The following is a 23,025-nucleotide window of genomic DNA, read 5'->3' as shown; positions in this document are numbered from 1 at the left end:
TTTGTGAGTTCGAGCCCCACGTCGGGCTCTGTGCTGACAGCTTGGAGCTTGGAGCCTGCTTTGGATTCTGTCTCCCTCTCTGCCCTTCCCCCATTTGCACTCTTCTCTCTCTCTCTCCCTCTCTCTCTCTCTCTCTCTCAAAAATAAACATTTAAAAAAAAAAAAAAACTGTTACTGTAAGTTGGAAGTAGACCCCAGAATAAAACAAATCTGTTGTTCTGTACTAATATATCTCTAGATTAAGATAATAAAAATTCATGTGGCCACATAATGCTAAGACCCATTGAGAAATCAGGCTCTCCCCCTCCCCTGCCGGCTTTGAACAGGTTTTTGTAGTTTAAGTTACCTTGACACTTAGGAACAGCTTAGGAATAGAAGGTATGCTCATGACTGATAACAAAAGAGTGGCCAAAAGTCACACATTGGTGAAACAGGAAAGGAGACTGGAAAAACCTTGACATTAAATGTTGGAGATACACATGTGTGGCTACCAATGGTTGAGGCCATGTGAGCCACTTCCAGACCTGTCTAAAAATACAAGGTCTGTTCTAGCAGGTCACTGGAGATGCAGCCTTGAAGCCACATTATTAATGTCATTTAAGAAATTGTCTTTGGGGGCGCCTGGGTGGCTCGGTTGGTTAAGCGACTGACTTCGACTCAGATCAAGAACTCGTGGTTCCTGAGTTCAAGCCCTGCGTCGGGCTCTGTGCTGACAGTTGGGGAGCCTGAAGCCTGCTTCGGATTCTGTCTCCCTCTCTGTTCCTCCCCTACTTGCTCTCTCTCTCTCTCTCTCAAAAATAAAGATTAAAAAAAAAAGAAATTGTCTTTGTATGGGTGTGCATGAGCAGGAACATTTACGTATATTGATGTATACAAATATATTTATGGAACCACCCTGACCTGTGGAAATTAGAAACAACCTGCCCAGGTACAAGGAGGAGAAATTAGTGCACAAGTACTTGGCTGGCTCCATTTAGGTGGAGAAATAGCATTTTAGCCATCGTGAAGCCATCATGATTCTTAGAAAGTTTACATTAATGCATCTAATGAGAAAATTTGGGAGAAACAAAAAAATAAGGAAAAGATTTATGTTTATAATCATTATCCACAAGACTGGCAATGGGTCGAATGGTTTCAAGATTCGACTGGGCTGGTTTCAAGATTTAGGCTGGTTTCAAGATTTGGTGACTACAGGCTGATGAAAGCAGGGTTGTTAATTTGGACTACTGTATAATTTATACATATGGCAAGAGTTTGAATAAATCACTGACCCTTCAAGAGTTGTCAGTGCTAAGTTAAGATTTCTCCATGGCTGTTTTTCCCCTCACAATTGGGAAAAAGAACCAGGCCTTAGGCATGGAATTTTGGGCATGTAGACTCAATATCCAACATACTATTCAGTGATGTGTAGGTGCTAGCAATACTTAAGACTATTATCTGTTTCTTCAAAAATAACTGGCCTGAATTAATGTGACCTTGACAGTGGTATTAATTGACTTACCAGAGCTGTTCTGGCAAGTCTTCTGGAGGAACAAAAATAATATGTCCAGTTCAAAATGTAGAAAATTTGTTCTCAAGTTATTTGGTTTCCAGACTTAAATTCCCATCGGCAATTTTTCACAACATCTACCTCAAAGATAGAAACCACTGCACCATGTTGAACAGGAAGGCAGAAGAAACAATTTTCAGAAAATTATGGAGATTGTTTCCCCATCTGAGGTACTGTTTCTCTTGAAAGCATCGTCCCCTTCAATCACTCTCCAGCTTTACTCTTTCTCTTAATATTGTGGCGACAATCTCCCTTGGGCTCACCCCTCCTAGAAATTACCCAATACAATTTTTTGTTCTATGGTTTCTGTCATTCCCTGCTACTTTCCTCCCCGGAAACTGAAATGAACAGTAATTGACAGGTAATTAAGAGAGCTGGGAATATACAATGCACAGAAGAGGATTGGGTTTGCATGTTTGTGTTCTTGAAACTTGTGAGTTGATATTGGGAAATAGGGAGTCCAGCAAAGATCCCAGGAACTTCATGGAAGTAATAGCAAGAACACCTTCAAATATTGGCAATACATTTACCAGCCCATACAAGTGTTTTTGTTTTTGTTTTTGTTTTATTTTCACTTTTTAAAATTAAGTTTTAATTTTAATTCCAGTATCGTTACGAACGCTTTTCTCATAAGCACTTTTCTTTTTTTTTTTTTTTTTAATTTTTTTTTTCAACGTTTATTTATTTTTGGGACAGCGAGAGACAGAGCATGAACGGGGGAGGGGCAGAGAGAGAGGGAGACACAGAATCGGAAACAGGCTCCAGGCTCTGAGCCATCAGCCCAGAGCCCGACGCGGGGCTCGAACTCACGGACCGCGAGATCGTGACCTGGCTGAAATCGGACGCTTAACCGACTGCGCCATCCAGGCGCCCCCATAAGCACTTTTCCCAGAGGGCACAGCAAACACCTGACCACTTAGTTTGCATTTCCCGGTGTCCAGAGTTCTCTGACTTCCTCAGGGATTCACGCCCAGCCCTGTCCCCTTCTGCAGAGGGAACTGTAATGTGGGCACTCATCCAGTTGCAGACTGGGCTACTTTTTGATAACGAAGCCATCTAAGGGATCTTCCAAAAGCCTCATGGCCATGCTTACTCCATCCCCAGATATTTTTCTTTTGAGATGTTTTTCCTTTGAGAATAGTCATGTTTAAAAGCATCCATTTTAATACTAACCAGTATTTATTAGGACACTTACTAAGTGTTGGACACTGCATGAAATATTTTGCTTCAGGAAGTTGTCCCAATTTTTCAACTAAGGCAAATGAGACACGTTAAACAGTTTGCACAAAGTTAAAAAGCTGTTAACTGTCAGAGCTGAGTCACAGACTTAAGTCTGTCTTAATACAGAGGCTGTGTCTTTAACCACTAGAGTTCCCTGCCTCCCACGTGTATTAAGTCACCAGTGATAGTCTGGGTAAAAAATAAAAATATTATTCCAATAGCTTCATTTCAAAAGTAGAAAGCTTGGGATTGTTCTGCTTATGCACATGCAAAAGCCCAAAGGGAACTGTTTCATTCTGTTTTCCAGAAAACACACACACACACACACACACACACACACAAAACTCAACAAAAGGAAAATATGTTCTAATCATGCAGCTCAACCAGCAGCCACTAAAGCAAGCCAAGGCACGTTGTGAGATCAGTGCAGTCTCATATTTTGGGAGTATTCAGTGGATAGAATATAGTATTTTTATAATTCATCTTTGGTTTGCTCATCCGCAACCCCCATTTCCCCCCTTCCACCGGCACTAAAATATTTTTTTCCATTTGAAATATTAGATTAGGTAACTAACACGTTTGAGTAATCCCAAATGCTTAATAAGTGATGACATAAGGATTTATTTGGAATTACCTCAGAGTCCTCTCTCTGAACTTGAAGTGACCTGTGCAGTGCGTCTCCTTTCCTTACGCATTTTCCATGTATTTCATATTTTTACCATCCCAACAGTGACTTCCAACTTATGAATATCGTATGTGGAGGCAAAACTGGTTTTGTTTTGTCTTTTTTTTTTTTTTTGGCTTATGTTAAAAAAATTTGCATGCCGTTAAAAACAACGTTCACCGCTGATAGCTTCTGAGTACAAGCATAGCTCTCCATCCTAACAAATCAAGATTCCTGTTAAACGTCCTACGAGTGTCTCTGAAAAGAGTCACCAGAAATTCTTGGCAGCATTTAGAAAAAAATAAGTGAGGGGGTTGGTATGTATTACCTTGCTCCTCCTGAATGTGGTATTTCCAGCTTTGTGCTGGTCCTGGGTAGGAGCCACAACCCCCACTGCTGTCATGTGGATGAACCAAAAGCTGCAGAAAACCAGGGTAAACCTTCTAAAAAGACCATCATAAATATGTATAAATACATGCAGTTCCCCCCCCGACTCTTCCTTCAAAAAAAAAAACCCCAAGTGTCCAAAAAATGTTGTTTAACATTCCCAATTTTGCTGAAGGGTTTGCAAAGGGTTCCTCTGAGCAGCCACTCGTGGGCTTATTCGCCTACATGGATTCACGGGTTTTTAATCTGCGTGCCGCCACCACCAAGCCCTGGGCTCGAAGAGGAGTTAATCCCAGATAAATTCAGGGAGGGCAGTTTGCAAAGTGCAACCTGAGACTGACTTTTGATCATCTGTTTTTGTGTTTATATAACAGTGATCACTCAGATGGATCATCTGAGATTTCATTCAGGAGGAGAGGAAATTTAGCGGTTTGTGCTGGTGACAGCAGTATTTGGACCACAGCTTGTATGTTTGTCAATGACACATCTAATTTTTAAAAATCCAAAATATATAACCCCACGGCAGCTGTGTTGCTAAGAAACTGTTTAGTTTATAATAAAGGTTATATAGCTAATTGCACAATGTTTCCATCCGGAACACGTAGTTAGTCGTCTGAAAATTATTGCAGAATAGCTAATATGCAAACAGAGAATGTATCAGAGTAAAACCCTCCACTTTAGACTGCAAATTTGTCTTTAGGGTTTTAAAGATTATACTAATTTTACCTCAAGATGGTTCTTTTAGAGAGCAGGGCTTTTCATTTTCCAGTGTCAGTCCCTGGCTGGCCCCAGTGCTCTCCTGACAATAGCTTGCACAGCCACTCGTGAACGTAGCCTGACCTCTGCTCCCAGATCACAGAGAGAAAAGGGATGGGGGCTTTGAGGGAGGAGGGGCATCAAGAGAGGATGCTAATATTCTTAGAATTCTGGCCTTACAATATTCACAAAGGAAATGGTATCATTGGGTGCTCCTTGGAGCCCCTAAGCCTCCATGTGTAGGTCCTGACTTGTCTTAAAACCTGGGACCAATCTTCCTCTAGAACTTCATTTCCCAACCATGTTCCTTTTTGATCCCATCCCACTGTTGGCCACTCCGGGAGGAACGATGGGAAGACACTGTCACGTTGCTTCCTCATTGTCCCTGAGTAGCTGATATCTCCATCTATTCAAATACGTGTATTGAGTGCTTGCTGTTTATTAGGCATAAAGATAAGATATAGTCTCTGGTCTCCAGGATATATAGTCCAGGAGGACAGTGGGAAGATTAAGACATGTACACAAATAGTACGCAGCGCAAAGCAAAATATATTGTGAGACTGTGGAAAATGAAATATAACAGGAGTGGGTATTGAAGGAGGAAGATGAGTTCAGTTTTAAATACATCATGTCTGAATGTGAATGTGTGGGCTCAGAATCACGGGGGGCGTTTATTTGTGCTGGCAGTAAGGATTTGGAGGTCATGTGATATGAGTCGTATTTAAAGATAGCAGCTTGGGGGCGCCTGGGTGGCGCAGTCGGTTAAGCGTCCGACTTCAGCCAGGTCACGATCTCGCGGTCTGTGAGTTCGAGCCCCGCGTCGGGCTCTGGGCTGATGGCTCAGAGCCTGGAGCCTGTTTCCCATTCTGTGTCTCCCTCTCTCTCTGCCCCTCCCCCGTTCATGCTCTGTCTCTCTCTGTCCCAAAATAAATAAACGTTGAAAAAAAAAAAAAATTTAAAAAAAAAAAAAAAAAGAAAAAAAAAATAAAGATAGCAGCTTGGATGAGGTCACCCAGGGAGACTGTGGAGAACAAGGCTCTTCTGCAGGATGCCCTTTTTCCCATCTCCTTGGGTCAATAAGCTACTTGTCTTTCAAGGTCTCTTGCAGGATGAATTAGGTGCTATCCAGATTTAAAGAGTGGGAGGGGAATTCCAGGCAGGTAAGAAGTATGCGAAAAGGGGTGTGTCAAGAGGGGCCACCGCCTGTTCAGGGAGCTGCAGGTTGCTCAGGACGGCGTTAGCGCATGTGGACAAGTGGTGGAAATGAGGCAGAGAGATCATCAGGGCCATGTCTGCCAGGCAAAGGGATTTGAATTTTATTCTGTAGAATATGAGCTACCCCTGAAGAATTTCAAACAGGGGCTGCTGTGATCAGAACTGCATTTTGGACAAATATCAATCACTCTAGCATGTTAAAGACAAGTTGGGGTGAGTGGGAATGGAAGCAGAGCGACCAGTCAGGAAGAAACCAGTTCAGAAGCGACAGTCCAGATAATAGATTGTGAGTGACTATATGCGGGTTTTTGTGTTGTTCTGGGAGAACATATAGCATCTTCCAGGGGGGAGAAATTCTATTCACAGCCATAACTTTAGGGTGGCTCCTGTTAGATAAAGGGCTCATGGGATCTGCATCACACTAATTAGCTTGGAGGTGCAAAGGTAGACCCGAACTTCTCGTTGGGATGGGACCAGAGAGAGCTGAATTTGCTGTGCATACCAGAGTGAAACAAATCTTGAATTCCCGAAAGTAATTTAGGGGGGACAGTAGTGGTGCAGAAGCATGACAGAAGAGGAAGGAAGTGATACGCTAGCAAGAAAACACAGACTATTAAGTGGGATGAAATAGCCAGGGGCGTGCGGGGGGAGGGAATCTCTGATGGTAAGTTAGACAGAGGACTTCTCACAACAGTAAGGTCTCATGTTTGGTTTGAAGTCGTTTGTGTTGCTCTAATATCAACCTTCCTTCGTTGCCCCAATTTTCATGCAATGTTGGGGCTTTGGAAATCAAGAAGGAGGGCTGATTGCCATGGGTCAGTCGCCACATTAGGTCAGTATAATTTGCACCAGGGCCATTAAATCATAGGTTTGGTAGATGCAGGCTCGGAGCAGGGACCCAGAGACAACTATGAGGAGGAATTCTCCTCCATCCCAGGAATTCTCTGAAATCTTGCCGAAGACCATGGCCTGTCACAGATATGGAATGAGATTTCCAACTGACTTTATCTAGAACATACATGCAGTTTCCCCCTAAAGTTATCCTAGAGTGTTCCTATAAAAACTTCCATAAGCAGAAATGGCATATAGCAAAGAAGCAATGACTTAATTTGTATGGAAAAATTTGTGAGTATTCCCAGATCCAAAAAATAACCTCTCCTAGTTTTTTCTGGCACACAACTTCCTAACAAATGCACGAAATAAATTGAGATAAAGCACAGATGCTCACAGACGTGGTTCAAAGCTATGGAGGCTTGGTGCTGAGATGCTGAGCACAGGTCCTGGTGAGGGGTCTTGGCTGGGCCCTCTCGCAGCCTGAGGTGTGCTTTACCCCTTAACTAGCTCACTGCAAAACAAACACTGAATGCTATTCTCGGTTTTGGGTTTTTGGGGTTTTTTTCAAAGATGAAAATCCTCTTTGGATTCCTTTTGGTCGATGGAAATGGGTACTAACATAGGTCTTTCATAAAAGTGAAGAGGTATAATGCAAACTTTCAAAAATCAGGGTGTATATATATATATATATATCTACACATACATACGTCATTTTTACTTGACATATCTATAAATTTATATATAAGTATATAAATAATATAAATATTTTTTCATATCAAGTAAAAATGATTACGTGTGTGTGTATGTGTGTGTGTCTAAAATATAATTTTAATTTCTCATGTCAAGTGAAAATACATACCAGGAGGATGTACCTTTTCTCTTCTGAGGTCTGGGACCCTCTGGCCGTCCACCAGCAGTAGACCCTTTAGTGAAATACTGAACTACACTCATCTTGGAGAATGTCCCACCCTAGCCCTACAATCGATTTCCATCTCCACTGCTCCCATGAATTTGCTCTCATCAAGACCACCAGTTCAAGTGACCCCCTTCAGGCTGAGACAAAACTTGCTGAGACATTTTACGGCACTGACGGCACCTTCCTTGGGGCAACTCTGTCCTCTGCCACACAATTCTCCTCTCCTTCTGACCGGTTACACTCAGAATGCTTCTGCATTCTCCACACTCGCTGACTGTCCTCACCCAAACTGCCATCTCTAAATGCCACTCATACCATGTGACCCCCAAGCCCCCATTTCCAGTAGGAATCTCATCCCCATCATTCTAGACCCGCCCACACAGTCAAACGGACAGGCACTTCAGTCACAATGTATTTAAAACTGAAGTCATTTTCTTCCTCCAGCACCTGTTCGGCTGCATTCCTGTCCCACTCTGTGGCACTGCTATCCACCCAAATGGCCCGGCCAGGAACACAAGTGTCGACACAGACTCCTCTCTTTTGTTGCTCCCTGCCCCCTACGTTAGCCCGTTACTAAATTCTGTGGGATATGTGCTTCCTTAGTCTCTGCTCTGTTTTGACTCCTTTACACTTACACAGAGTTCATAGTTCAAATTTGTGTTGTTTCATTCTTTTTTTTTTTTTTTGGTTTATTTATTTGTTTTGAAAGAGAGAGAGAGAAGGGCAGAGAGAGGTGGAGAGAGAGAGAGAGAGAGGGAATTCTAAGCAGGCTCTGCACTGTCAGCACAGAGCCTGACATGGGGCTCGAACTCACAGACTGTGAAATCATGACCTGAGACAAAGTCAAGAGTCAGACGCTTAACCAACTGAACCACCCAGGCGCCCCTGTATCATTTTGTTCTTAAATGATAGCAATGGTCTCCCGACTGGTCTTCCTACCACAAGCCTGGACGTCACGGAATCCATCCTTCTCTTGGTTACACAGGTCATATTTTCAAAACCTTTATAAACATCATGTCATTCCTCCTCTTGAAATTCTTTGATGCTCCCAAGACTTTCATAATTAAGTCCACATTCCTTAGCTTGCACTAAGTCACTCAGATTGGGCTTCTGTAACTCTCAGTTCATCCCAGCTTTTTTTATTCATAAGTAGAAAATAGTATGAAGTTTTTGAAAGACATCTTACTAATGCATGCCTCTGCGGTTCAGATAGGCATATAATTTGGCCACGAAAAAGTTGGTAAACATGATAATTTGGTTGAAACCTAATTTCCAGTTTGGGTATACCACAATGATGGGTCACAACCCCAGTCTATCTGGGAGATGGCTTTTTAGCTGCCAATCATTCAGTCAATCAGTTCTTGTAAGAGCTTTTTGGAAGAGCTGCAAGTCAGAATAACTCAAAGGGATGGGTTAAAACAAACTATATATCCAACATCAGAGGACTAATCAAAATAACCTAATTATCCAACAGTCACTGAACTTTCTTACATAAAATATGGTGGGTTATATAAAGGTATGTATGCTATCTTCCCCTTTTTGTAGAAAACAAAGTAATATGTGTATTTAAATATGCTTCAAGGAGAATCTAAAAGCATATACACTAACGGGTCATCAGTGGTTGTTCTGTGTGGGCAGGATTATGGGGATTCTTTAGGTTCTTTTGCTTATCTGTATACTCTGATTTTTCTTAATGATCACAGACTATTTTTGTAAAAACGTAGGCCATGCAGAAACTATACAATAGTTATATTTTCAATTCACCAAAATCATCAATACTATAAAAAAAAAGACTGAAATATTAACTCTTGACCAAATCCTTGTTTTTACAGAATTACATTAAACCCTATGATTTTCAACTATTTTCTAGATTGCTCTGTTTCCACAAACTTAAATATCCTTCCTTGTTCCCTGACTTCATCATGTGACCCTTTTTTTAGCCTGGCATCTTCTCTCTTTTATATATATAATATGTATAATATATATATGTATCTACATAATACATATTAATATCTATAATATGTATAATATGTATGTATAATATATATAGTATGTATACATATTTAGCATTTATTCATTTTTGAAAGGCAGAGAGAAACAGAGCACGAATGGGGGAGGGGCAGAGAGAGAGAGACGGAGACACAGAAACAGAAGCAGGCTCCAGGCTCCGAGCTGTCAGCACAGAGCCCGACGCACGGCTCGAACTCACGGACCGCGGGATCATGACCCGAGCCGAAGTCGGCCGCTCGACCGACTGAGCCACTCAGGCGCCCCCTTCTCTCTTCTTTAAAAGTCCAATTCATGTGTCACCTTCCTTAAGAAGCTCTTCTTGACCCCTTGTCTGCTTTTGGTCAAGGGTCTATGGTGAACTGTGGCTTACAAGTTAAATCCACCTAATGTCTATTTTTGTACAGCCCGTGACCTAAGAAGAGTGTTTTCATTTTTCAATGGTTGAAGAAATCAAAAGAGGAAAGTTCACAACTCATGAATGTTATCTGAAATTTAAATGTGTCTATAAATAAAGTCCTATTAGAAGACAGACCTGCTCTGCTCACTTCTGTATTGCCTGTGGCTGTTTTTGCCCTGCAGGGCAGGGTTGAATACTTTTGGCAGACACCTAATGGCCCAGAAAGTCTAAAATATTTACTGCTTAGTTCTTTACAGAAAAAGTTCGCTGACACTGACTTTAGATGATTAGGCTTCCTCAGTGCCCGCCCGGGACCCTACACCTGCCTCTAACTCTGTTCTTGCCGCAGATTCGGGAAGGGATGGTTTTCTCAGCATTCCCATTGCTTTGAGGTGGAGGACACTTTCTAATTGAACCTGGTCTCGCCAGCATTGAGCACAGGGTCTTAAACACAGGAAGCATCTGGTAAGGAAATGCATGATGCTTGCAGGAACGGCGTTAAACTAAACTCCCTCGATTGGAAGGCAAGGTACATGATGGGCGGCTCAGTTGGTTAAGCGTCTGACTTACACTCAGGTCATGATCTCGCGGTTCACAAGTTCGAGCCCCGCGTCCGTCCCTGTGCTGACAGCTCAGAGCCTGGAGCCTGCTTCGGGCTCTGTGTCTCCCTCTGTCTGCTCCTCTTCCGCTTGCACTCTGTCTCTCTCTCTTCCTCAAAACTAAATTAAAAACATTAAAACAAATTTTTTGTAAAGGAACGTAAGGTACATGAGGACAGGGGTTTTATCGCTGGGTATGCTCAGCATCCAGAAAGCATCCGGAACGTGGTAGGCAGGTGGAAAATATTTGTGGAAGTCGTTTAGTACCGTAATGTTGGCCCCATATTTCTGAGTTTTCTAGTTCTTAGATCAATTCTTAGCCTTTCAGACCATGCTATTTGATCATTAATGAGAATAAACTCCACTTCCCAACCCTCAGAGAAACAGAGAAACGAGTGTTAAGTTTGTCCCGGAAGGAAGCGGCTAAGAGGCCTTCTCCAGAACCAGTGGATCTACCCTACTCCTCGGTGCGTCTCAATATAGGCTTTTTGCAGCCTGGTACCTCCTCCTTTCACTCAGAGCAACTACGTCAGGGCAGGTATTAAATCAACATCCTGCTGACACTGAGTTATTAAATACCTGTGGCAGCACGGCTCTCGAAGCAGAGTGAGACGCAGCATCCTGGCTCTGTTTCAAATCGGGATGATGTGTACCTCAGGAGATTAACGTGCAAATATAAATCACAGCCTAAACACTTCATCTGCACTGGTCTTCTCCCAGTGAGCTGAAAGCTCTTGTTAGAGGATGAACTAATTAGTGTTCATTCAAACTGTATGAGTTTGCAGGAAGGGTAAACTAAGAATCCCTCTCCTGTGCTGAATGGAGAGAGTCCTAACACCGCAAATGTTCACAGTGCTGTATTCCGAAACAACATTCTAGAAAGGGTTTTCCTGAATGCTAAATATACCCACTCAGTTTCTGATCCTGTCACACCTGTGTTGTGATGGGCTTTATAACATTTTGTTTTGTAGATTGAGTCTGAGGGTCCATGTCTTTATTTACATTTTGTGAAGTTCCCAGGAAGTGCATGCCGCTCTCTCCTCGGGCCTAGACATTTCCAGCAAGGTAGATTTTATTTGTTTGTTTGTTTGGTTATTATTTATTTGTTTTTAAATGTTTATTTATTTGAGAGAGAGATAGAGAGCACAAGTGGGAGAGGGGCAGAAAGAGAGAGAGAATCTCAAGCAGACTCCATGCTATCAACACAAAGTCCAATGCAGGGCTTGAACGCACGGAACCGTGAGATCGTGACCCGAGCTGAAGTCGGATGCTCAGCTGACTGAGCCACCCAGGCATCCCTAGCAACGTAGACTTTTAAATGCAAAGGTCAGAATATCTGTTTGCCAATCACTCACTTCTGGTGAGAAGGCCTGGCCCGTGTCCCCAGCCATATGGCTCTCAGCCGCCCAGATCACTAACCTCTTCTCCTCACTCCAGAGAATTTCTCCACACCGGCTTTCTGGGATTCATGTGTGGTTTTATCAACCCTGATTTATCAGCAACCGTTTGCCCCTCGGCCTCATCATGATGAAGTCGGAAGTATTTTCAATTTAGAGGAGCCCTGTTCTCATGCACATACAAGGGGGATGGGAAAAGAGGTTTGGCCTTGGCTTTCTGTTCTAAATAAACACACATGTACGTGCGCACGCACACAGACACACGTCTTTTAAGAACCTGCGTTTTAGCTTTCTGTTTGCATATTAATAATGGGCATGATTGTGAACACTAATAAAAACAGTGAAGTCACTGAAAGTAGAAACTGAAATCCCCATCACTGTTGTGAGAACAGGGACCCTTTAGAAGGTTTGAGTCTGGAGAGAAGCAGGGAGGTGATGTCACGTACAAAGGGACCAGGCTGTACAGTCAGAGATACGCATGGTCACATGCAAACTTGACTTCTTTGAGCCCGCTGCCTCCCGGAATGGTTTCCTCATCTCTAAAATGGGGACAGCCCCTTTTGACGTTTTCGTGAAATATATTCATGAGACAATGTAGATAGTTCAGAAGATGTCAGCCGCTCCCCACATGGAGCCAGCTACCTCGGAGGTCGCTGGCACCCACCTTCAGAGGTTATATAGGCCGTTCTCTCTGAGTAAGACAATGGCAGAACAATAGAAACAGACTAAAAGAAACAGACCCAAGAACTATTGGAGAAATATTCTAGTGAAACAAAATCCGCTTGATTGAAGATAATCCAAAGCTTTGTATGTAGAGCAAACAATTACTGAATGAGTGGCCCGGAGAGTTTTGCCAGGACCACTGTTAGACTCTGTAGGACACAAAGGAAACACTGCTAATCATAGTTAAGACAAAGGACTTTAGAAGAGATTTATAGCTTTCGTAAGTTGGAGTGGAGCACTGGAGCCAGATGAAGGAAATCTCGGATACGTCTTTCTCTAATTTGATTTCAGGTCTTCCTTGAGTGACGGGGAGGTGATATTTGGGGATTAGAAATACATGTGCCTTTGTCCCCGGATGTGTGTCGAGGACGTCAACGTCACCGTTTGTGGAGGGCACACAAAGGCTGAGGTCCACTGGACTAAGGCTCATCTAAGGAAAGTTCAAAGGGAGTTTTGAGAGGTGAATCTTCAGTGTCGGCTACAAGATAACTCTGCGTTCAGGGCTTATTTTCCAGGAATTCCCCTAACACGATTTCCTCTATCAAGAAGCTTTCCTTCACTTTTTTTCTTTCCTCCGGAAATAGTTGACTTTAATTGTAAATGATTGAATTGACTCCTGGGTACCTATCAGCCTTTTGGGAATGGGTCTAACATCAGTGCGTCCAGGATGGTGATGGCCACTTCAGGAAGTTTCCTACAGCTTTTATCTCACTACCAAGAAGACTTTGAAGAAAATTTTTGATTTCAGACATTTTAGAAAGAGCTCTGATCGAATTTTCTTGGATGTGAAAAAACAAAGAAAGGAAAATGCTAAGGACCCAAGCCCTTTTTGGGTAAGAATGTCATATTTTTAATATTTAGCAATGTTACATACACACCTCACATATGCATCAACTCAAACACACAAAAATTAGTTTGTTTTAAAAAAACCCAAAAACTTCAATCCAAATTTATTGGGATTACAAAAATAACAGCACATTTCATTAACTCACAACAGCTGGGAGTTACCAACACATCCAGGGATATAAGAGCATCTTTAAATAAACTGCTTCTTGCCAATACAAATCTCATAACATAAAAAAGTAGTTTATTTTCATATTTACAGAAGAAACATGCTGATTGTTTCTTAAAATTCTTTTTGGAATTAATGGGTGAGGCTATTTTTAAAGTCAGGAAACATTTCAAACTGAAGAAGGTACTTTAGAAACAGGTCACAATGCATTCGATTTAATACCGCTGAATGATTCTGCATCCTCTTCTCAAGATCATGTTTTTATCGCAGAGCTTCTGGAACTTCCACCTGGAAGAATGGGGAATTTTCTTTCAATAAAACAACACAAATGATAAAACGAAAACTATCTGTAGGGCACGTCTCGAGCAGTGTTCTCTGAAACTACCTCAGCTATAGATTGATTATTGTTGTGTGATATTCAAATTTTATATGATACATTAGGTTTTATTTTTAACATTTATTTGTATTTTTATTATTTTTTGAAGTTTATTTATTTTGAGAGAGAGGGCTCATGCGTGCGAGTTGGGGAGGGGCAGAGAGAGAATCCCAAGCAGGCTCCGAATTGTCAGCACAGAGTCCGACGTGGAGCTCGATGCCACAAACCGTGAGATCATGACCCGAGCCGGAACCAAGAGTCAGATGCTCAACCTACAAAGCCACCCAGGTGCCTCTATATTGTAAATTAGGTTTTAAATCACCTGAAACTTTGTGGTAAAAATTTTGACAAGTGATAATCTTTTTTGGAATATAGATTATATTCCCTGATTTTCTTATTAAGGAAATCAGGATTTTTATATATTGGAGTGCCTTAAAATAGGCCTGGCCCTTCTGGAACCGAGATGCTAAGAAGGTGGCCCAGGCTCATTCTCCAGTGGAAATGTGCCCACTGGTCACCTGCTCCTGGTATTCCGAATGTGGATGCTTGCTCTTGCACGCTGCAATATTTTAAACATTCATAAATATGTTGAGAGGTGACTTTGGTACCATCGTGTCATAGGGGCTCCCTCACTTACCACATCCGTGCCCCAAATCTGCTCTTGGGTTACTTACCCGCCTCAGCTGTTTTATGCTGCTTCCCCGAATAGCTTCCATGAGATTCTCATGAGCCGATCTCAGTGGGGTAGAAGGTCGGGAAGTGTCTTCCATTTTCTTCTCTTGCACTGACCTCAAGGAATTTTTAATTTCCTTTAGGATATTGTTTGGCTGTTTCTTAACCTTTTTCCCTTTTTTCTTCTTCCGTCCATTTTGTAATGCCCGCTGGGCACTCTCCTGTTGTTTGATGACTTCTGCAATGTTTCGAGTGATGAGTTTTTTCTCTGGGAGTGGAGGAGGGGGGGGTGGGGGAGGAGGTGGCAGCTTTTGGGGAGGAGGAGGAGGGGGGGGTGGGGGAGGAGGAGGGGGTGGGACCACAGGAGATGGAGGGCGGCTCCTCCTCACAGTTTGGACTTTCTTGGGGAGTTTGGGGGATGACCAGGGAGAGTGCCTGGGAGATGCATGAGGGGAAGAGCCAGGTGTTCCTCTCTGCCAGACTTTGGTCCTAAGATTGGCTCCTCCATCACAGCCCTCTTGCTGTTTTTGTTCCTGCATCCGCTTCTGCCTCTGTTTATCCATATTTCTCGTTAAGAGGCTCGTCATGCTCATTCTTGGTCCTGGGAGCTCAAAATGGTAACCCAGTCTCAGCAGCGTGGTGTTCTCCCTGAGCAGCTTGACGATCTCCATCTCCACCTGGCTGCCCATGATGTGCCTCTGGTTGTGGAAGCGGAGCTCCGTGAGCACCGTGTTGTGCTGCAGAGCCCGCATGATGGCCAGGATCCCCTTGCCCGTGATAAAGTTGGACTCCACGTTGACGTTGGTGATGTACCGGTTGACTTTGAGCATTTCCGCAATGGCCATGGCCGCGCTGTCGTCCGCGCGTGTGTTGGCCAGACTGAAGGTCTTCACCACCGTGTTGCCCTTGAGTGCCTCGGCGAAGCGGGCGAGGGTCTGCGACGTGATGTTCTCGATGTTGTTCAAGTTGACCTCTGTGGTGTCAGGGTCGTCGTTCCTTATCTTTTCCAAGGCATCCTCAATCACGGTAGGATTTCCGCAAGGGTGAATGGCAGCTGGCGACTCTGTGTTCCTTCCACTGTGGCCATTGGTCAAATTTATGTTTTCGATTTGACTTTTAAATGTCTTTGGCTTAGAGTTATCAGAATCGGTGCTATCATAATTTACAGTTCCATTAATACCTTTCTCCTTCTCAGCTGTTCCTTCCTCTTCTTCCTCTTCCTCCTCCTCCTCTTCCTCCTCCTCCTCCTCCTCTTCTGTATACACCTCCTCAGAAATCTCACTGTTACTTCCAGTGAAAACAAGCTCTTCCTCACTCTCTTCCTTGTCTTCTTCTGCAACCTGAAGAGCACAGTAGCATCAGTAAATTGGTCTTTTGTCAGCACATTTTAAAAAAATTTACAAAAGTAACACATGGTTTTGCAATAGATCAAATCACTATGTTGTACATCTAAAAGCAAAACAATGTTATATGTCAATTATATCTCAGTAAGTAAAAAAGGGAAATAACACACGGCAAGTAATACAGAAGCATGTAAGGAAAAAAGACCACTCTGTTGCTTCTGACCTCTCTAGTTGGGGTGATCAGGGTTAACCTTTCATTGCATATCTTTCAAGAGCTTTTATAAACAAACATTTCATTTGTTTTCTGCAGCATAAATATCTAGAATTCAATACACTGTATTAAAATTTACTATCATTTTGTCAATTTGAATAAATGAGTCAGAACTTCAGCTTTGGAAAACCCTTGATACGTTTCTCATTCTCTTTAACAACTTGCTCTGAACTATGTGACTCCTTGTTTACTTAGAATTTAGCAAATTCAACCCTCCCTTGTGGAATCACTCCTCTGCCCTTCCTTATTACTCCATCCCGAAGAAACAAATGACAACGAAAATACACATGTTAATGGATTCCCTTTCTGAACGCTCAAAACTTCTTCCCCCGATTTGCCTCCAGAAGCAGCTGCGACAGCCACGGAGTGCTCTGTGCCCCGGCTTGTCTCAGTGAAGCCAGAGGCAGCGGCATCCTTTGCTTCTCCAGCGAGAACCTACCTCTGGGGTAGGGCCTGGCACAGGGTCTCAGAGGCCCCGCACCACCTGAGAGTGGCCGCTGTCCCTGTTGCTGCTGTGGGGAAGAGAAGCCGAGGGGGCAGGGCTGCTGTTCTTAGCTGCAGGTCAAAACCTAGCTCGATGCAGAAAAACATTCAGGTCACCCTTTGCAGCAAATCAACTTGAAATCTCACGCTGGGGCAGGGTTAAATGAGATGGACTGCGGAAGACAGCAGGTGGGAAAGATAATGGCCCCTGGCCCTAACTGGATTCCAACCATCACGTGAAACAGCAGAGAACAGTAGAAAATCTTGAAGCAAGCCATTGCCCCGGCCTCATGGTCTTAAATTATTTACCATGTATCAATTATGAAAGACTTTCAGGCAAACACAGTCTCAATGCTATCTTTGTCTTTCCTGCTTACAAGACTTTGTACTAAGAAGCCTGAATGACCCCTCCTTTCTCTTTTTCTTGCTATCTTTTCTGATTAAAAAAATCAAAAATTCTGGAAATTGCTAACAGAGTCTGATTTCCCCGAATGCTATCTTTTTAGTCCTGTCTTTTATCTCCTCTAAGGCCCCAAGCCCTCCCTTTCCCCCCAGGGCTCCTGCCGCCTGAGGCATGTGGAATGAGCTTTGGAAAACACTGTGCACGTCTCCAGGTTTGTTTGCCCAGTTGCTACCACAAAATAGCCTCCAGTTATCCACTTGTTTGGAGTGGCAGGCACCAAGCGATGGCCTGGGGAAGGGGTCAGCCACTCCTGGGATGGTTATCCGGTCTTTATTTACTTACTTCTTCAGGAGCAGGAGGATGGGGAATACTACGTGCGTGCGTGTGTGTGTGTGTGTGTGTGTGTTTGTGTGAAGTTTTAGCTGTTTCGGTATTTGGAGGAAAGGGACCTTCTCAAAATGTAAGGTAAACTGCCCTTCATGCCAGCCTTACATGTTATCCCCTATCCCCTGGAAGACCTTCAGGCTCTTATCTGCAAGAGATGTTTTCCCCTCAAGATATATCTGAGAGGGGCACCTGGGTGGCTCAGTTGGTGGAGTGTCCGACTTCCACTCAGGCATGATCTCACAGCTCCTGTGTTCGAGCCTGGCGGCGGGCTCACTGCTGTCGGTGCAAAGCCAGCTTTAGATCCTCTGTCCTCCTCTCTCTGCCCCTCCCCTGCTTGTGCTGTCTCAAAAATAAATAAATAAAAACAAACAAACAAAAATGTGTCTGAGAGACAATATCTGAAACTGTTATCCAGCAATGAGTCTTAATGTAACATCTAAATGACACTTTTTCCAGAAAGCCTTCTTTGACACTTCCTCATATTATCCCCTCATATTATCCTTGCCATATAGGGCATTGTACTTCCCCCAGTGAAGTACTTACTTACTTACTTATTAATTAATTAATTTATTTATTATTTAGAGAGACAGAGCGGAGCGGGGAAGGGGCAGAGAGACAAGGAGAGAGAGAGACAGAGAGAGGGAATCCCAAGTAGGCTCCCTGCTGTCAGCTTATGAACCGTGAGATCATGACCTGAGCCAAAGTCAAGAGTCGGAAGTTTAACTGACTGAGCCACCCAGGCACCCCAAGTACCTATTTTAATTACTTGTTTGTCATTTTTCCCAAAAGACTGTTAACTGGGTAAGGACAGGGATCCTGTCTCTTTTGTTTACCTAGTGCAGTGTTTAGCATATAGTAGGAGTTCAATAAATATCTGTTGGCTGAACGATCTAAATTGACATTGGCTACCAGCCGCTGACAGGATGGGTCCAGTGCTCAGCGGGTGACTGTCCCCAGTCACCTGGAACTGAGAGGTTTCCCAGGACGCAGGATTTTCAGTTCTTAAATCTAGATAGTCCCAGACAATCTGAGATGGTTAGCCACCCTAGGTGGGGGACACCTAAAAGAAAGACACCAGAAGGGAGAAAAGTGTCTGGAGACGGAGTTAAGAGGATATGAAAAAATAATCTTTGCCTACTTCCTATGTTATCTGGCTTTTGGACTGACTGCACTGTTCCAGGTCTGCTATCTGCCGGTGCTCTGGAGTTAACCTTGATCCTTGTGAGAATGGGGGGTGGGAAGGTGGGGATGGGGTGAGGCATGAGGGCTAGTAGAGAGAACATGAATGTTGGCACTCTCGGGGAATAAATAAGGCAACAAGAAGGTAGTGGCCAACCATGTCTCCTGATCACCTCCCTGGCATCTTTACATGAGCAAGAGGCAAGAGGCTTGGTTTTCGGTTCTGGTTCTGGGTCTACCCCTAAAGAGCTGGCTGACTTTAGTCAAATCAGTAAACCTCTGAGAGGTCTCAGTACAGTTGAGCGGTCCTCAACTGTGGTGTGTGCCATAATCACCTGAGGGGCTGTGAGACCACAAAATGCTGGGCCCCACTCCCAGGAGATCTGGGGGAGCCCTAGAATGAGCAGTTCTAAGAAATTCCCAGGTAATGCCGATGGGTTGGGCACTCACAATTTGAGAATCGTGGTCTTGGCATCAGCAGACCTCGGTCTGAATGTCAGCTCTCCTAATAAACTGTTAGCTTCAACTGAATTTCTTAACCTCTCCTAGTCTCAATTCTCATGTGCAAGAGTAAGAATTCAACTAAATAATATGAGTGAATTTATTGGCACCTATGCCTGAGACCCGGTAGATACTCAAATTAGGGGGGGCTAGACCCTCTGGCCTCCAAGACCCCTTGGAGCTTAATGCAGCCTAAGTTTGTGTGAACCCAAGTGGACAGAGGCCGTCATTCAATAGGAGTTGAACATGGTTTTCATAAGCCTTTCAAAGCCGATGGCCTGATAACCAAGACCCCCATCTCCTTCTTGTGGTCCATATTGCACTGTTCTTCACTTACATGGCCACTCCCTCCCCTCCCCACCTGCCAGCTGCCTTGAACTTTGTCCTGTGTGGGAATGGATTTACAGGCTCCGAGGCTTCTGCTCAGCCCCCCTTGTGACTACAGAGACAGCTGGCCGGCTGGGAAGGTGCAGTGGCAGAAAAGTTAACGACCCAGAAGGGAATCGAAGTTCATCACCACACAGCCTCTCTAACTGAGCTGATAAGCCACTGGCAGGGATCAGCAAAACCTTTGGCAGGATCAGGACGGGTTCCATCATAACGGACAGCAGGCTTTGCCCTTTGATTCCTACAGGTATAAAGACATTCTGACATGAAAATGCCTTTGTTGGGTTACTGCTGTGATGGCTATCTGTCCTGGCTATTCTGTGGCAATTTTCATCTTTTTATCAAGGAAATTCTTTAAGAACTATAATCAAAATGTTATAGTTTATATATTTTATCAGATTTTTGACACATAATCCCACATCAGGAGGGGAAAAGGATCTCTGAAAATCATAGTTGCGGAGAAACCGACCAGCCCAATCCTGGCCTCACTTTCCCCTTCCACCCCTCAGTGCAGGCAGACACCGTGGCCTTGGCAGACCCTGGCTTGATCCCAGTGGCCCTTCCCGCAATGATTGACATGAACAAGGCTCACACATATCTTGCTACAAATGTGGCCCACACACCCTATCATCAAGATCATCTAACAGTGCCTAGATTAGTACTGTGGAAGTCTTTGCCATTGGATTCAGGCCATTTTGATTTCAGATGATTCTAGTGTAGCCCACAGGTTTTAAACTGTTGCTCCTGACCTGTGTTATTCCACAGGTTCGGGAATTTATTATACTGTATTCAAATTGCTATTTTCCCAGAGCATAGTCTTTTGAGCTTTCCTCTCTTAACGATCTGTAAGGCAAATCCGAAGTAACTGTTTACTGGGCAGAACACAAGAGCTTAAAAGACCCGAGCTCTAATATAAGCACATTTCCCGGTCTCAGGATCACCATTATAAAGCAGGAAGGAATCTTAGAGGTTATCTACTCAGGCACGTTTAACTTGGGTCCCCAGGTGGGTTTCGGGATGTAGGGCGTCATTTTGAAATGCCATGTAAGAGGTTGTGTGTGTATGCACAAGACACGGACAGTATCTGCAGGAGAAGTTTTGTAACTTATCAAAATCTCAAAGGGGTTCTTGATTTACAAAAGAAACCCTAGATTCAACTCCCTCAATGGACAGGTGGGAAAGAGAAGCCTGCAGAGATGGACTATCTGTTCAAGGTCTAACAACTTAGGGACAGCACAGGGACTCGAAATAAGGCCCCATGGCTCTCAGTGCTGCGTATTTCCCACCACTGCTCACTTTTCGGTGTTGGGAAAAAAAAAAAAAAAAAAGAATCATTTTTACTGTAGTCACCATTACAGTCAAAGCAACCAGAGTACCCACTTCTGTCTTTATAGAAGGAAGTAAATCTACCTAACTGCAATATATATGTAATGTCACACACACTATGCCACATCAGCAACTTGTAACTGAAATTAGACTTATGTTTGGCAATATATCTAAACCCATGCCTTGGCTTGTGAATTATTTTCCTCTTGAAAATGCCATCTTGATTGACTAAAAGTCAATCGAAGGGTCCCAGCTAAGAATTTTACATATTATGTTCCCCTGGGTGGCCTGAGGAATTGTTCAGTAGCAGGTGCAAATGGGTTATGAGGAAAGAAAAGTGAAGAGGACTAAAAAGTTAGAGAAAACAGGTTCCCGGGTTGGGGGTGGGGGTCGGGGGTAGGAGTAGCTAAGGAAAAAACCCGAGAGCCTACCTTTCCACACTCCCCCAGCCTCTCCTTCTCCAAGAGTTTTTGGGACTCCTTTTCCCAATAGGCCATCAGTGCCTCTCTGCTGAATGTCCCCGTGGGGGTTTTCTCGGTCAGACTCTTTTGCCTTAGCCCCACGGGAAGGCTGTGATCAGGTTCAATGTCTTCCAACTCCCTCTCTAGCTCCTTCAGCTCCTCAGCTGACAGGGAAGCGAGAAGTTCATCCTCATCGATGGATTCATATTTGCTAAGTCCTCTCCTGTAGCCAAAGGTAGACATGGTCCCTGCTTTGTCAGACCCACAAGGAGCTTGGAGAACCAGGCATTCAAGGCAGCCGGCAGCAGGCAGGGAGGCAAGTAGGCAGGCTGGTCAGCAACTGGAGCTCAGAGTGGCCTTTTAAGAGCGGTGATACAGGGCCGTGACAATGCAGAGAGGGGGTGAAAGCATGGGCTGTTTTAAGCAGCAGACGTCAGCTAGACATTTGAACACAAAGAATGTCACATCGGTGGTGGATGGAGGTCTCAGAACCAGCGGGGATTATTAACATACTGGCCAGGGACATATTTAGCTGAGCCTGATAGCTCATGAGGACAGGCAGGGAGTGTTGCAGATAGGGAGTAACACAGTCCTCACTTTGTATTCAGACAACAAGAGAATGAAATTTATTTTGACAATGACTTGCTCCCACCACCATGGCCATGAAAAGATTCTTTGATTACAATCTCAGAGGTTGAGAAATGACTACACATCACTCTATAAGTAGTTATTCAGGTTCTTCTAAAATCATATCGTGGGTGGCGTTGATGGTAACAGAAGGCTATAATAATATAGAGGCTTAAACTTTCATTGTGTTTTTGCAGTTTACAAGCCACTAAGCATAACAAGTCCCGTGAGAAGACTACCCTCCTTTACAGATTTTGGCAACTGAGGCTCTGAGAGATTAAGTGAAAACTTGGAAGCTAGAAGTACAGAAGTGGCTTTCTCTACTGCACAAAATGGCTTCTTTCTCTTCAACCAGAAGTGTTAGTACATAACTAGATCTGCAAATAAAACTCCAAAAAGACAAATAACAATGCTGGGTATAGTTTATTAGTGCTAAGCACTTTATATATTTTTATCTCATTTAACCCCACAGTCCTGTCAGGTGTATTTTGTCATTCATATTTTACCAGTACAGCCACAGAGAGGTTAAGTAACTAGCCCACAGCCACAGAGCTAAAAAAGTGGTGAAACTAGAATTTGAACCCAGATTGGTGTGTGGGCTGAAAGCTGAAGGGATGCTAACATGAAATGATATCTATATATTTGTCCATATTCTTATGAGTGTGAAAAAATATATACATACTTTATAGGAGTTCATCAATATATCATTTTAGCATACATATATATAAAGAGCTGTTAAAATGTGTATGCATAGAAATATACACTTATTAATACATGCATAATATGCCATACTTTGTTTATTGCGTTCTGCAATTGGTGAGTATTTGGGTTACTTCCAGGTTTAGGCTGTTGTAAATAATGCTGTGAACATGTATGTGCAAGTCTTTGTGCAGTCATATGTTTTAATTTTTCTTGGGTATATAGTAGCA

General features: G+C 43.5%; 1 protein-coding gene across 1 annotated transcript; it reads right to left on the bottom strand.

The window, feature by feature from the left end:
- Positions 1–13,499: 13,499 nt before the first annotated feature.
- Positions 13,500–21,817, bottom strand: LMOD2 (leiomodin 2). Its single transcript, XM_030308352.1, has 3 exons — positions 21,440–21,817; positions 14,731–16,068; positions 13,500–13,968 (listed from the first exon to the last, which is right to left on the bottom strand). Exons 1-3 carry the CDS (start codon positions 21,710–21,712, stop codon positions 13,942–13,944), a joined length of 1,638 nt encoding a protein of 545 aa, XP_030164212.1. The 5' UTR covers positions 21,713–21,817; the 3' UTR covers positions 13,500–13,941.
- Positions 21,818–23,025: the final 1,208 nt, after the last annotated feature.

The sequence above is a fragment of the Lynx canadensis genome, chromosome A2 (assembly GCF_007474595.2).
Source record: "Lynx canadensis isolate LIC74 chromosome A2, mLynCan4.pri.v2, whole genome shotgun sequence".
NCBI lineage: Eukaryota > Metazoa > Chordata > Mammalia > Carnivora > Felidae > Lynx > Lynx canadensis.
The sequence above is the reverse complement of the archived record's forward strand: the minus strand, read 5'-3'. Positions and strand labels throughout refer to the sequence as shown.